At 36.5% G+C, this 17,329-nt stretch overlaps 1 protein-coding gene across 1 annotated transcript in view; it reads right to left on the bottom strand.

The window, feature by feature from the left end:
• The window catches only part of KCNT2 (potassium sodium-activated channel subfamily T member 2), a 149,447-nt gene that overhangs the window by 23,832 nt on the left and 108,286 nt on the right, over nucleotides 1-17,329 (bottom strand). The window contains 3 exon segments of the mRNA XM_040611123.1: nucleotides 6,406-6,517; nucleotides 11,563-11,697; nucleotides 16,893-17,065. Coding sequence (XP_040467057.1) covers nucleotides 6,406-6,517; nucleotides 11,563-11,697; nucleotides 16,893-17,065 — 420 coding nt within the window.

Here is a 17,329-nt window from a genome sequence, read left to right on the forward strand (position 1 = left end):
TAGAAACTTATTGCTCTGATGCTTCTGGGGAAGGGACACAGAAAAACGTAACTATAGTTATACTTTACTCTTACCACATCTCACTTGCAGAGGAACACAACGTGCCTCCTATTCCTTCAGTTATCAGAGAGCAAAACTACAGGTTGGAAGTGATTTTGTTATTTTAAGAAGAGAGAAAATATGAAGCTTTCAGTTCAGAGATGTCATGAAGAATAATATGTTCTCAAAGTACAGAAACGTTCCAGGTCTTGGAATTGAGACACATCCACCACATCTCGAAGCAGTATATGCTGGTGACTGACTGGGTGGCAAGCAGCTTGGCAGGACAAGACCCTCGGGGTCCTGGTGGACACCAAGTTGAACACAAGCCAGCAACGCGCCTTTGCGGCGAAGGCGGCTAACCGTGTCCTGGACTGTGTTAGGAGTGCAGCCAGCAGGTCGAGGAAGGTGATCCTTCCCCATTACTCAGCACTAGTAAGACCACAGCTGGAGTACTGTGTCCCAGTCCTGGGCTCTCCAATACAAGGAGAGATGGAGCTACTGGAGGTAGTCCAGAAAAGCACTGGTAAGACGGTCAAGGGACTGGAGCATCTGTCCTATGAGGAAAGACTGAAAGAGAGCTGGGACTGTTTAGCCTGGAGAGCAGTAGGGACAGGGAGGATCTCATCAATGTGTATAAATACCTGAAGGAAGGGTGTAGAGAAGACAAGTCAGACGCTTTCCAGTGGTGCCTAGAGGACAGGACAAGAGACAGCAGGCACCAGCTGAAACAGTTCCTTCTAAACATCAGGAAACATGTTTTTACTGTGAGTGTGATGGAGCACCAGTACAAGCTGCCCAGGGAGGTTGTGGAGTCTCCTTCTTTGGAGATAATTAAAAGCCCTCTGGACACTGTCCTGGGAAACTGGCTCTACATGGCCCTGCCTGAGCAGGGACGTTAGGCAAAACGACCTCCTCCAGAGGTCATGCTCTGACTCTGTGATGTGCAAATGAACAGTCTGCTCTAACTAGTGGTTTTGTTGAACAGTAGCCTACTAACCCGTTTGTCGTTGCTGGATAGTCTGGTAGTACCTGTTGATTTCTGTGGCCTCATATGAGTGGAGCTGAAAAGGAAATCACACAAAAAGAATTTCCGCCCCAGATAAAAATATGACATCAATCTGTCCTTCATAAAAAGTTATTTGCTGTATATTTTTAAGTCACCTCTGTCAGTCTCTTCAGTTTAAAGGGGATTCAAAATTTTAAGGAAATAAAATATAATTAGTATTTCAGGGTTTTTTCACTGCAAACATTCTCTGTTCTGACCAAATGCTACTAGCCTGTATTAGAGTTTCTTCTCTAGGAGAAACACATGCAAATATACACTGGAGCTCTGGCACACATGCACACACACGTGTGTGCTTTGATGGCTGAGCAGCAAAGGGGTGTTTCTAGCAAGCTGCGCATTCTGACAGTTGAAGCAGCAAGCAGTCTAATCGCAGAAAGAACACTTTTGCCTAGACAAGCATACCATTGTGCTTACTGCTGTAAGCCACAGAAACAAGAACTTCTGTATTTCTTTTGTAGTTCGACCTCATATATTTGAGTGTTTTTCTTTTGGTGCGGTCAGTCAAAGTAGAAGATACTTTTCTTCAATTGCTATTGAGAATAAAAACTTTTATGTGAATTAGGGAAAAAATCAAGATTTTTTTTACAACAAATACTTCAACATTAAAACTACATGCATATTATAATGTACACTACATTAAATCCTTTTAGATTCATGCCATAAACTATAAGGAACTGGCTGTGAAGTGACTATCCTCCCTATTATGTGACTTAGGCATTATGTTTATCCTTCCATCTGTTTAGAGACATTTGTAGCAGATTCTGATTTTGTGCCAAGAAAGGTGGGATAAGGCAAGAGATACTTGGGGAATAATGTGATTCTTATCCAAAATTCTGATGATAAACATAAGGAAGTTCTTATTTGTTTTATTTTAAAATGGAAGCTTAGAAGTTTATGCTCCCCCTTTATTTTAGATTTCTTATATGGTCTCCTTCCATCTCTTATTACAGTCTTGCTTTTCCTTTATTCTTACTTAATGCAAAGTGTTTGAGTAATAATTGCATTTCTCACAAATCTCTTTTGAGTTCTGCTTTATGACTTGCAGACTTTTCACTTCCCAGAGAATACTGTGGATGTGGAAGCCAGAAGTGTGCCAGAATGCCCCAGCAGTTTTATTTCATGGTAAGTGTGATGCCCAGGAGCTCCTTCCCTGATACTTTTTCTTTAAGTAGTTATATCCCCTTCCTTATTAATTCGAAAATCATAGATCATTTCTAGGAATAGAAATATAAGAGGATGTCACGAAGGTGTCTTGTAGAACTTCACATATATAGATGGCATTTTAAGACCCAGCTATTAATAGATGGAGATCTTTACTTCATCCTCAGTCTTCCTATGGGTGTGGCTTTGCTCAAGTCAGGAAGTTCAGAACTTTTACTCCTTTCTTTCTAAGCAATAACAGCTGTACACTGGTGGTTTTGAGATGTTCTTAGCATGTGCTTCTTCCATATAGGCTATTTAATTTGAAGTTAATTACTTCCTTTTGGCTTTGCATATTGGGAGAATACTAAAGATCATCTGGCCAGAAGGTCAAGTTCATAAGATTTTTAGTTTATTTCATTGTCTTTTGTGTTAAAACCTTTTTAGGGCTCTTTTATCATGGTTTTATGTTTTTGTTATTTCTAAATAAATACCTATTCCTTCATAACAGTTAATTCTATGATACCAACAAAGCACCAGCCCCAAACTAACGTGAAACCTTGTTTTGGCCACTCTGTTGGTGGCTGAGAGAGATCTAGGGCCCATGTTGATTTTAAGATGTTCTCCACCAATATAGATGGTAATATGGGAACTGCCATGATAGGCTGCAACTGTTGCATACAAACTGCAAAATTACTGTAATGAACACACAAGGATGAGGTGGGTAGGCTGGGGATCATGCAAGAACATATAAGGGTGACAGAAGTAGTGGCTTATAACAGTGCACGGTTAGTTTTGGTAAATGTCAGTTGTTGCCCATGTCAGATACAAGACTGATCAAAAATCTGGGCATGGAAACATCTTTACAGTCCTTTTCTTTACATAAGGGAATTCTGGATCAATAACAGTTTACATTATTTTGGACTATGCGCTTCTGTTCTACCTTTTTGGCAAGAACAGATTAGTTTTCTGGTTTTGATCTGGAGCAGCTTCCTAAAAACCTGACAGTTCAACAGCCAAATGTGTATGCTTATTATTTCTATAGTTTTAGAATTGTAGCTGATGTAAATCATTAGAGATCCATCTAAAAAGAGACGTAAACCAATTAAGAGGTACCAATCTATTTTTTATAACCATATATCATTACTGCTTGCCATTATTTAATGTTACTTCAAATCTGCTTAAAAAATGAACAATATTAAAAACAAAGGGAGACAGCATGCTCTGTCCTTGATTGAAGGCGAAAACCACAGCCTGGCTTTGTGCATGCCACCGCAAATACGCTGGGCCATCCCAGATGATTTCTGCTCACCTAACATGTATGTGCTTAGCCTTGTGGAAGATAAAAAAATCACAGTATTAATGGTTTGATTGAAAGATACAGAAATTTGCACAGGTTTTAAAATGATCGCTTAAAGGTTTAGACTGTTTATCCTTCAGTTGACACCTGCAATATTTACTTGGAAAATTAAAAAATAATACAGAAAACTAAAGTATGACTCTTTTATCCAAGACATTCTAAACCCTTTCTTTGAAGAAAGAGGGGGTGGTTATCACATATTTTTTCTTACCTAAGACAAACGGAGAACATGTTTTAAGTTTAGACCATGCATGTTCTATTTTTCCTTTTCCCTGTTGAATAAGGGCCATTGCTTTCTCCTACATCAGTGCTGAGCCTGGTGTTCAGATTTATTTCCCTCTAAAATGAGGAAAGTTGCAGCTGCAACAGCAGATGGACTTTTGAGTTGTATATATTTTTTCTGCAGCCCATTAGGTTGAAAAGTCAATTTTGCATGTGTGTTTCAGTGCTACCTGAAGGCAGCTTGCCTGAATTTTTTAGTCTGTCTGAAAATGAGGTGCTTAATGCAGAGATAATAATAAACTGTACATTTGACTGCATTAGATAATTTTTACTTGAGTTTTTATTTGCCTTTCATTTTGCATGAGGGAGTTCTGAAACATCAAATGAGCTACAGCACCACCTGTGAAGTGCTCCCTGCAAATGTTAAGATGAAATGAGTGGGAAATATCAACAGCAGGCAACTTCAACAGCAATGAACAAAATGTTCTTTCTTTAAGATAATTTATCTACCACCTCTATTTCAGCATAGCGTAGTTTGGCTAGAATTAACTCTTCAGCTTCCAATCTATATTCACAATTCTGCATTTGCGCAGTAGATTAATAAGGATAGGGAAGAAGTTATAATATTTCTAACAATTTCCAGAACCTTTGCTGGAAAAATGAATGAGCCTATATAAAGCAATAAAGAGAACAGAGATAAAAATGCTGGTTTCGCTGCATTGAAGTAGACAGGCTACAGCCCACAGAGTATTCCAAAAGCAACTGTAGACACCACACACTAGTAAAGCTGTTACTAGTCTTATCTCCCCTTATCACCAAACTATGTGAATTAAGGGAATATGCTCTAAAAAAAGTAAAAATTGCTGTCAGTTATAGCACACCAAGGAAGTAAGTTAGGTTGGAACATCGTCGTGAAGACACCATCCAGATGTTGGCACTTGCTGCCCTGAATAAAATGTCAATGTGTGATTCCAGCCAGTGCCAGCTTATTCCTCCTGAAGTTATCGTTAAGAGAGGGAGTACTAAAACGGAAGAACCACAGGTGCAACCCTTAATGGACAGTGGGAACGGCATAACCCAAATGACAATGTGCCTCCCACTGCAAACTGCTCCTCTTTTTGTGTAACAGCTTTTGTCTAGCTTTCTCACAGTTCTCCATTTTATGTGCTTACCAGAATACCCCCTAAATACAATTAAGCCTTTGTCCTGTTTCAGACAAAGGTCAATAAATCACAAAAGCTGACCCAGGTATTTACATCTTGTGGCTGAAATGTAAACATGATAGTCAACTGAGTAAAAGATTTGACTTCTACACTTACCCTATCTCACCTAGATAGGCTAAATTTTTGCAGAATTCGATTCTTGTTGAAGAAACTGGGAGCTGGCCCATGAAGATAAGTTTGTATGTAAAGTTTGTTTTCCATTAAATATATAATAAAATAAGCGATGTCAACAATATACAGTAAATAGTGAAATATCTGAAATTCAGTGAAATATCTGAAATCGCCAAAATCCAGAAAATTTACTGTACAGCTAGGAAATGGGAATTATGTGCTAATTCTGTAGAATGACAATGACTTTAGCATTAATTCAAATTTGCCAAGATATGCAAGATATCTGAGGTGAAGAGACTGGGGGGCTACACAAGAGAACCTAGACTGATAACAAGGGGGAAAAAAGACGACTGGAGTGAAAGATCTCTCTGTCCTTGAAGACTGGCCCAGTGATATTGTCTTATAACCTCAGAAAACAGCCTGAAAGATCATGAAAGTGATACCATTAAGTTTTGTGGGCTGCATAAGTAGGTAGGTCAGATCAAAATGAAGATCTGTAAAAAAAGAGAATTGCCCTCAAACTTAACCAAGTTAAACAGCTGCACAATGTTACTTTGTATGTTCCCTCTAGTATTTTAGCAACAGTATTTTGGACAAACAGATTAAATTAGACTTATCTCCGTATAGCCTCCCTATTCCACAGCTTGAAAATGCCAACATGTGCACTAAAATGTATAGAATATGAAGGTTTTTATCTAGCATTTAAGTAGTGGTACTATCCTTACCATCACTGGCACTGCCCCTCGACAGAGCACAATTGCTCTTCTCAAACTGTCACAGTTAATGCAAACACCCCATACGGATACATGGAAATGAATTCAGAGTATTTAACTATAGTCCCTTTAAAGTGATTTGGAATAAAAAATACATTATAATAAAAGCTGTAAATATCTTAAGTGTTTACTCAATAAAAATATTTTCCACATTAATTGCCTGTGGCAGCCTCCTGGAAAACCATACTAGCTCTAAATATTCAGTCATCCAAAAATACTCAGTTTTCCTTGAGAAAATTCCACCACACCATTGGTGGATTGATTTGAGTTCCATCACTTTACAATATAGTATTAAACTTCATTCTTAAATGATGGTAGAATCTGCAAAAAATAATCTTTTACATTAGCTCTGTGACCATAAAATGATTTCACTGTTTCAGAATGTTTTGAAAGCATTGTTACAAAATCAGACAAAATGCTAAAATGATAACACTTCGGTTGGGGGTAGGGGGAGGCAAATCTCCTTACCTTTTCTAATTTGGATAGAGCAAGAGAATAGCAGTCTTTGGCTCTGAACTGCATGAATCTCATATTGGCTGGGTGAGTTAGTTCCGTGATAATGCTTAGGCTTGAGAACAACCTGTATTTTAAAAGAATGTAACAGTTATACCTCTAGTAAGAATTCACAAATGGAAGGCTCTATATAATGCTGCTGTATCTTGTGCCCATGCCCATGTTTTTAAATGAAGTTCCTGAAAGCTGTGGTGTTATTTAGCACAATGAAATGCTGGTATAATAGCAGAACTACAAAACATTCTCCGTAGAATTCAAAAAGAAGAAAAAACACGTTCAAAGGTTGAGCTTATAAAATACGTTAAAGCTAGAAAGGAAACATTTCATTTCGTTACCAGAGATTGTATTTAGTAATTTCTAAAATGACACAAATTTGTAGGGAACAACAAAAAATGCAAAACTGTACAGGCTGTACTTAGTATCTGGTTTCATGTAAACTACCATTTTATAAGAACTGGCTTATGTGATCTTTCAGTTTAATTTTTATTTTTAGTTTTAGTTCTGTTTGTATGCTGTGTCCACAGACTGAGCAACATAGACAAAAATTGACACTTCTTGGGAGTTGCTGAGAAAATGAATGCTTATGTATACTTATGTTCTCACGTGAAATATTTATATATACAAAATAATATTTATAAATTAATACCAATTCAGATTTCCAATAACAAAAAACAGTGAAGAAAGCTTAACTTTGATCTGGCTGAATTACACAGGTTTTCATGAAGCAGACTAAAAAGCCCCGCCCCAGTCCTCACAGCCCTAAGAACTAGAAAGAAATCTGCAGTTTATGAAATGCAAATACTAAAAAACTTGGAATAGAACTCAGATTATTATTATTTGAGATTGATCATTACTGACAGATTAGCATCAGAAACTGAAATGTGCTTTTGTAATCCGTTTTGCTGATTGTGAAAGTACTTAGCTACACGTGACAATCGGTAATTGTAGTACAAATGACATCATTAATGTGGCTTGTTTCATTCAGATAAAAATTATAGTGGCTTTCTTGAAAGCTGAATTTAGTAAATTAGTGTCAGATGGAATCCAATACACCTTTTCGCAAGTCTTTAGTCTTTTCCCCTCATTTTTGTATGGAGAGACTTCACTGAAATGGCAATTCAAACAGAGAGGAAGGTGGAGAAACATCTGTCAAAACTATCTGTCAGTATGCATCAATGACATATTATTGCAATACAACCCCAGGTCTGTGGACGCAAAACGTAGACTGGTAATGTCCACACGATCCCAAACATGTTCTGAACATATGATGGCAGAAATGCTAGCCATTCTAATGTTAGCAGCTATCATGTCACTGTGAAAAACCAAATATTAAATGTGATTTTATGAGGAAAACCAAACTTGGCAAAGTGGTTGAGAACGTGAATCACTGAACAGTAACCATTTGTGTACACTGTAGTTTGAAAGGCATTGTACCTGCTCAGAAATTTCTGTACCTTTTTAGCTCTTACAGTCAGATTTTGATACAAACTCTGAGTGGTGCAGTGTTGTTATACAAAGTCTGCTTATGGCCTACCAAAGATTAGGCACTTAGGGAATGGAGTCTGCATGCATAGGTTAAATACCTATATAATAACTATAACCACACCCTTGAGAGGCAACTGTGGTACGTCTTTGCTTGCGTGCTGTGTGTTATAAAAACCTATGAAGTGTTTGTGAAAACTGAAAAAAAAAAATAAATCCCAGTAATATCACACTTGTAGGTATGAACTTGTACTTATTAAGTAGCTTAACAAACGTGTTAAAGTTCTGAGGAAGAAGCGTAAATTTCCTCTGCATTATTTCTGTGTCAGGTAGCATAGAATTACTTAAGTTTCTGCTGGCTGGAAATTCTCTCACATTGCTGCATTAAAGGACAGACATTCATATTTGAAAAATAACAACAAAACGTTCAGAACTAAGAGTAACAGGAAATTAGAAGCTGATCTAATTATAAAATACACACAACTTAAATGAAAAAATGCAGGTCACTAGGTTTCTGTTAAAGATGGGTTTAGTTTACTACCAAGATACAAAAACTGATTCGTATTAGGAAGTCAGTTTCAAACCTGGTCTTGGTAAAATCCCTACTTCACTTGAGCGTGCCTTTCAGGGGAATCGGAGGCAATAACTTTCCAGGCAGTCAGGGCGAGATTGCCTCTTGCCCTGGGTGTAAGGCACGCTGCCTGAAAGCTTTCAGCACCAGAGGAGGTGACTTCTGTGCAAAGATCCCTCTCTTTATCCTATTCTGGTAAAAAAGGACTGGATGGGGCAGAGAAAGCCCTAACCAGTCTGATGGAAGACATGGGTTGCTGTTGCACCAGTGTTTGGGAATCAGACAAGCAAGAGATGCATTTAGTTCTTTGCCAAAGCAAAGAGATATACCAAGAAAATAAGGTAATGGCACCATAACATCTCATTTGATTTAAATGTAAATTGGTGCTGGCTGCTAGACACCAGCCAAGCTATTGACTTCTTGGGTGTGCTGCTGTCAGTAGGCTTCTTGCAGTATTTCAAACATAGCCTTCAAGATTTAAGCTACTAAAAAACTGAAAAACAGGGCCTCCCAAACACCAATGTTTAATTACCTGAGCTGTTAATGAATAGAAATTATTTAGAAAATTAAATAGAAAGTAATAGAAAGCAAGAGTAAATACAAACACTTGTTCTAGTACAGACTCACTGTTTTGCCGAGGTGGACTCGCAGCTGTCAGCAGGGACTCAACAGTCGGGTTCATGTTTCACGTGAAGAAGTGGAAAGCATCTCCAGGACACAGTCCAAACCTAGTAATCTCCTCTTGTACTTTTAAACGACGCTAACCTGTTTTTTCCCATCCCAAGGATTGAAGTTTTCCTTTTTTAGTCAGTGTGACCATTTGAGTCACACTTCTGTACTCCTTTTAGCCATAATTAAGTCAGATAAGCTAGTGTTGTGTCACAGTTTTAATTGGTATGGAACAGTTTTTAACCTATAAGGTGCTAATAACCTTGTCGTTATAAATAATGCACCTGTCTTCTAAGGTGTGGGGGACACACTCTTCTGGCAAAGCAAGCTTACGAATTTATGTAAACCAGGGAATAATGTCAGAGCAAGTATATGAGAACTGGCAACCAAGGCCAGAGGGTACAGCAGCACACTTTTTTTAAAAAACATATTTTTAGGGTTCATTTACAAAGTATTTACCTTGGCACAATGACTGACATTTATTCTGTGGAACAGGTAAATGCCACTACCTTTTGCCTCTTCCCAAAGCTTACTGATTTCTACAATTTTTACATAATATAAAAATAAAGTGAAATTATTGTACGTGTTCTATGGAGAAAAAAAAATCAGAAAAAAGTATAGAATACACTATATTCTATATTTTCACTATTTTTCAATATATTTACTATATTATTATAATAAATATTCCAATATTTTCACTACTGTGAAAGTTTAGAAGTTTTCTGGGAAAGCATTGTGAAGACTTAGACCAAGAGATTTATTCTGATCAATTTTGATATGTGTAAAATGTACCATGCAGTCTTAAAATTATGCTGAACCAGATACATATAATTTATACATGAGTTAAAGCTGCCACCTAGTTGTTAGCATTGTGCAAGACAACTGAATCATTATATAGGAAGTTGTTCTAGTTGGACACCTATGGTACGTAGTGTACTACTATGATCTTTTTTCTTTTGGTTTTTTTTGCGTTTTTTTAGAAAGTATTTTACAAAGTAGAACAATACTACAGGAAAAATAAACTAGTGCTTTATAAGTTTCAGTTTTCATTCAACTAATTTTTCTGATTTGAATTTAGGGATAAAATGTATTTCTGAAAACTTTAAGTGGCCTATGTCAAAACCTCAGTGAGATACCCTAGCACAATATAATTAAGAGTAACTTGAATGATGCACAGATTAAGTTCAATTACAGTTTCTAGGTTAAATTTAGGTGTGATTATGAAACACGCATACCTGTACTAGTATTGGGTACAAATTCAAAAACTCTGTTAGAAAAAGACACAACTTAAGTTTCTTGTGTAATGTAGATTTTGCCTGTTTTTAGCACACACACCAGCTCTAACAGCGTTTAACTGCATTCTCACACACCGTTGCATTAAAAGAAAATCCCCATTGAAATACCTGTGTTTTAATGAGCTCAGCTTTCTAAAACACTGACAGATTTTTGACAGACCTTTACTATGCACCTCCTTCTGGTCTTAAGCGGAAGGCTTGACACATGAAAGGGCAGCAATGGTGAATGATACTGAATCCTCTAGGGAAGGACAGACTTTTGTCCAGGTCTTACTAGAACGACCAGCAGGAAGCACTCGGCTTAAGCCCCATTTCAGCGAAGCATTTCATAGCTCACTGCGTCGTGTGTTTAGTTCTCTAAGCAAATAAGACCTTTTTTCACAGTTTGAAGAGACATCTATCTTTTGCTACCTGTTGAATCCAGGTATTTAACACAAAGCGAGGCTTTAATCAGGAGAGGTTCTCAAATGAAGAGGAAATCTCAGAGTGTTTAGCCCTTCATCACAGCACTGCCTTCTCAGCCTCTTTATTAGACTAGTAATTTTTTCACTCTGCTTTCAGTTATTCTTTTACGACTCTTAGTATGTAGTTGTCATATGTAATGTTGCATATATGTGCCTAAAAACCTAACTTTTGTTCAAAACTAAATATTCCAAGTATGAACCCTTACTACTAACTCCAGTGATGCATTCCTTACCTTTCAGCATTAGAAGGATCTGCTTTACATACTGGCTTTAGAATTACCGTGAAAGGCTGCTGCACAGAGGAAAAAATTCTTTTCACAACTATATTTGGTTCTAAGTCTTTAAGAGTGGCTTTGTTTTCCTTCCTCCAAACCTGACAGTTGACTTTTTAAATGATCATCCAGTTTGGGGATTTGCAGAATTTTATCTGAGATTTCAGAAGAATACCTCGGGATTCTGAGTGTACCGCTAAGCAGGGTGGAAAAAGGTTTGCCCATGTAAGACACAAATTCATATAAGGGAAAATGTAAGTAGAAGGAAGAAAAAGAAATAATTTCTTACCTGAGTAACAAAGGCATTACATATTTCACGATTGATGAGGATGTACAGATAGAACGCAAAAATGAATTACCTAAAGAGTGTTTGAACATTTACAATAGTCTTAGCATCTGCCATGTAGTCCTCCTCGGCACTCATTGTACTTTCTTTGTCCACCACCACCATGTTAGCTGCAAAGGTGACCCCACATCTTAGTAAGTCATCTAGGCTTTTGTGAAGAAAAAGAGGGAGAAAGAAACAAGCAACTTAAGCATGGAACACTTAAAAGATTAGGGATGGCTGGAATTTGCAGATCACAGGGTGAGTTGCTGGTTCCCTTCATCTCCATGTATGTATCATAATTTCCGATATAATCTATAGCAATTACATAATCTCAATTAATTGATAGAACAGCATATGAATAATTATTTTCCTTGAAGTCATACAAAATACACATCAGTAGGTTGTTACAGTCCCTCTCCTTTTGCTAAAATGATACATTTCAGCTTTTTAAAATAAGCTTTTAACATAAGGCTTATTTTATGTCCTTACATGCAGCAAGAACTTGCTTCACTTTAGTTACTTTTGGCAATAAACAGACCCAAATAAATGCTTTGGGTTGCTCTTCCCCACCTTTTATTTCAGTTTCAAAATGCTGATAAATGTTCTACCAGGACATTTAATGCATTCCTCTTTTAGGTTAATATATGAGTTGTAGGGTTCTCCTGATGCTTTTAGGAGCAGCTGTACATCAATAAAACTTTGCATGCCGCTGGACACTGTTCCCTGTGAAGCCTGACCATAGAAAACACACACAGACAGCTGAGTTACAGTTCTCATCAGGCATTATAGTTCTGTTTGCCAAATGAAGCATCTTCCAGTTGTTTTAACGATAATATTTTCCATAGAAGCCAAGCACTTCTTGAAAAGTTTAGAAAGTATGTTTTCCATAATGATAAAGACTGCTAGGAACCTAGCAATTTTTAAGTAAGTGAAAATAAGAAGAAAGGGTGACTTTCTTGTTTCCAAGGGAACCCGGAAAACTAAATTTTTGCATCATTCTGTTTACTTCCAAGGTGAAAAGCTATTTTGTCATTGTAATTGCTTCTTATTTGGCAATCTGTAAAATTAATTAAGTCTTAATTGTCCTGATACAGTGGGTTTTTTTCAGTAATGATCTTCTTAAGTTTATGTAACCTAATATAAACTATTTTTGAAATTTTGAGTGAGGAAATCTCTACAAATTTGTGGTTTGTTTTTTTTTTTGTTGTTGTTACGTTTTATACATATTCTTCCAAAACAAATACATAATATAATTATTTTTGAAACTGTGCAATAACAGTGATGGTTTACTACAACAAAAGACAGGCTGTATTTTATATGAGCTATATTAAAAACTTCAGTGCACAAGTAGAACTCTAAACTTTCTCTGAGCAATCTACTTCTGCTTTTTTGGTCTCCCAGCTGATTCTTGAACACAGCAGCATATTCTGAAAGGCGCAGCTTTTCTGCATTTCAACATTTCACAAGCTCAACAGCTATTATTTTAGCAGTTACATTCAGCTGATTTGTGGAGAATTTAAAAAATGTTGGTTTAGAAGTATTATAATTCTAGTTCTCTAGTACCTCTAGCTATAGCTTTCTTAATACTGAATAGATTTCTACACAACTGTGAAATCTGTTCAGTTACAGTTCTCAAATAATTTTTACCTGAAGACTGTAGAACAGGTATCTACTACTCAACGACATATTGTAACAAAGTTCATGCCATCTATGAATTTTGGTAAAGCTATTTTTCTGCAGGCCACCCACTTTTAATACTGGAGTGGTAAAAGAGAGTAAGTCCTTTGGTAGTTTTCTTTCTAAGGTGATGACATTTTATGCCAGGTGATCAAATGACAAATAGATTAGATACTTAAAGGTAGGAGGTGGTACTTTGGGAATGTATTCTATACTCATTAAATAACAAAGGAAGCTTCTCATATTTTACATTATTGTTCTTAGCTAAGGACGGTAAACTTCCATTACTTGTACATGATAAGTATGAATTACATTGTTAAAAGCATTGTTATTGATGAAAAGATGTCAACACTCCCCCCCCCCCCCCAGATATGATCGCTTATTGCACCAGGAATTGAAGTGATTGTATTGTCAGAAGAAATGCAGAAGTTCATGCTAGTATTACTTTAAACTCTAGAATTCTGCGTTTCAAAGATTTATTTCAAAGACTACACACTTAATTTTATTTATGTACTCGGTTCTGAAAACAGAACACTTATAGGGAGGGCTCTGGTGAATTTCTTTTTGAAATAAACTCAGTAAACTTAATTTAGTTTTATTTTCCATGTTCAAAAAAACTAGTTTAACATCTATGGGTGGTTTTGGATACTGTGAGTCAATTCAATTACTCTGCTGGTATGAATTCTTTTTATAATTTTTTGGAATAAAGAGTTAAGAAAGTAGTAGATATTAACAACGTGAGACACTGTTGGTTTAGAGGAAAAATGCAGAAGGTGAAAAACATTCCTGTAGATTCTTTGCAAATCTCACAATGACTATGCATCACCAAGGTAAATTTGTAACTGTATCACTACTGTAAGTAGTTTTAAAGCCCTTGTTACAACAGGTTGAGATGGAGAAATGTTGACTCTCCAGAATTCTCATAGAAAAACTGGATTCTGTTATTTCACAGTAGGAAATAATGATTTTGTTTTCTACTTGGGGAATAAGTATTACGGGCTTGTAGCCCCAACTCAATATTAGCAATGTAGTAAAGCAAACCATTTTCTTCTCTAAATTGACACTCCATACACAGGAGTTTACTAAAATGGCAGTGAGCCCTTGCTATTCTCTTATTTCTGCCTGAGTTTTACATTAAATCTATGTTGCTAAACCTACATATGCAAACACATGTTAGCATAGGTGAAGACAGAAATGTAGAGGTAGGCGATAGTTTAAGTAGCAGTAGCTGAAGACTGCTGGACACATTCCAGACTGTCTACATTCTGCAGCTATCAGCCCCAGTCAGTAATCCAAACAAATTATAACTAAATACAGAACGACATTAGAATCAAGGCTATAATCTGGCAATTTGCAGAAACATCTTAATGCAACTAAGGAAGTGTTAATTTTAACTTTTTGAAGATATTAACCTGTGTTCCCTGTCACACTTTTCACTAATGATATCCTTTACAAGTCAGAAATTTGAAATCCCAAATTACAGTACACAAACACAAACCACGCATGCAAAAAGTTCATCTTCAAATACAACACACACTTAAACATGCAATGACAACACACACAAACCACTGAGCACTACAATGTTAGGTTTTCTAACAGTTATTTCACCTACTTGTCGATAGAGCCCACCATGTAGTAAACCATTGGAAACCAACAGATTGCATCCAGAAAATGCATATCTGGCCTAAGCAGCAGATGGGATTACAAAATGAAACACAATATCACAACAGCGGCATCTCTTCTGAAATATTTCAATAAACTGGTAGCTTTTTTTAAAAAAAGAAATAACTGTTCTAAACTGTGTATCAATAATTTGCTGTGATCATAAAGAATGATCAGAAGTAACATGCTTATACTAAAAAAAAGCACCTCTTAAATCAGAAATTTTATGGCACAGTACAATTCCAAATATAAAAATGAACGACTGATGTTAAAAGACACCCTACCAAGTTATACTCCAGTGCATGACTTAGGAGTACTTAAAATAAGCAGTGAGAATTTCTAATTAAAATGTGAAGTGGAAACCCAACCATCATTTGGTTTTTCATGCCAACTGCTCCATTCAAGTCAATGAGACCATCTTAGATGAAACCTTATTTTTAAAATGAAATGTGAAAACTAAGATACTGTATTTTATTGCATTGTTTCTTTAATCATAAATTTTACTGTGTTTCTTCTTACATACAAAGAAACGTTGGGAATCTTAAAACACATATGATGTATAGGTACCAGAATAAACATACTGTAATAAATTGTCTTGATAAATAGAGAAAATAGGAACATAACACCAGGGCATAGATAGGGTCATTGAAGGTGGCCAAATTCCTAAGTCCAATGAAGTAAATTTCAAAATTCCAATTGACTGGAATGGCAGCCTGAATTCCACCTCATGCAGGTATGGAAAGCACGCTGGCTTTTCAGCCAGCTTCTCTAGTCCCACAAATGCTGGCCTTTCAGAGGAGTCACTGCAAACGCTACAGAGGGAGATAACACTTAAGGTATTAGTTTAATTAGCAACCATAGCTTTTACTTTATGCTAATAAGAAGTGGGTTTAGCCATAAAATGTCACGATAGCATGAAATTCGGGCACCCTGATGGAAAAAGGAACAAGCACAAGAGGGCACTGTATGCTCACATCTTTCATCTTCAGCAAGTTGCAAATCAGAAGTCCTTTGGCTTAATTTAGGCTCTTACCAATTTGTGTAATTCACTTTACACCATAATATGAACATTATAAAGCTTTGGTTTTGGAAACACAGGTGTATACGGCTTCACTAAGAGCTTTCCGAGGCAAAATCAGGACACTTCACAGCACGTCTTTATATAATAAATCACTTAAAACTAGAACATATATATATATATATGCAAAAGGAAGTGTCAACTTGGAATCCGAACCCATGAGACATTTCTGTGCTTTCATAGCTTGATCTAATTTTCTATATGCAGCTAACCTCCATTTCTGTGTCTTCCAAATTGTGATTTTCAGTACTTGAGCAGTACCAAAGTGTTGCCCCCCCCCCCAAAAAAGTCTCATTCATTGTCAGATTGTAAATGATTCAGTCTTGCCAGAGAAGAAGTTGCCTGAAATTTTAAACAGATAATGCAAGACAGGCTAAGAATTTCAGTGATCTCCAGACAATACTGCAGATTTTAATTTTCTTCCATGACTTCATATAAACATAGGCCAAGTGGGTGCGTGTCCTACTAGCTTAAAGAACTGTTTATCTTAAGAGCCTAAAATTACTAAAATCATACCTAACTGGCCCAGGCCACTAAAGTACCTCGTGATAAAAAGTCTGTGTGCCTCGTGATAAAAATGGAGTGCTGTCATGCAGCTGTGCACAGCTGTTGCACAGCTTGTTTTTTACACTATTTATGAAGTTATTTGATTTTAGCAGTAATATTCACGTTATTTTGGGCATTTTTAAGAAATACTTAACTGAAACATTGGCCATGAAGCATAAGGACATTTAAATTCAGTATAGCCATTTACAGTCATAAAAAGTCAATTTTGTGTATGACAGTGAACATAGGGTATTACTTCTGTCACTAACTTTTCTCCACAACAAATGTGCCATAATGTTTTTGATTTTAAGTTGGCCATGTGAAGTGATCATCTATTGAAGTAATGGTAAAATGAATTTAAAACATATCACTAAAAAAAGAACTTAAAATTTACTTACGGGTTATCCAGGAGTAATACAATGGGATTTAGTTCTTTCTTTGGTCGATAATAAGCTCTGAGTGGAACAATAAAGTTATATAAGCCATTTCCAGCAGTTTCTGCTGCAACTATAATCAATTTATTTTTGAATCCATAGGCTTTGGCATCTTCATAGTAGTTATGTTGGCATCCCTGAAATCAAAATAAGAACAAGTTTAGTGGATAAAGTTTATTCAATAAAGAGGTTTAGATGTGACATTAAAGGCCTTTACCATTAGAAGTAGAAAATTTTATCAGGTGACCTCACCCAGGCCTGATCAGGCATCAACAAATGCTTGGTCATGAAAAGGATGAGAAAACGTATCATAGCTTAGTACGTGCTGAACAAACCTCATCTCTGAGCAGAAACCAGAATTTAACTGTTCAGATGCAAGAGACAAATGAGAATGCAGCTGT

This window comes from Falco naumanni, chromosome 11 (assembly GCF_017639655.2).
Source record: "Falco naumanni isolate bFalNau1 chromosome 11, bFalNau1.pat, whole genome shotgun sequence".
NCBI lineage: Eukaryota > Metazoa > Chordata > Aves > Falconiformes > Falconidae > Falco > Falco naumanni.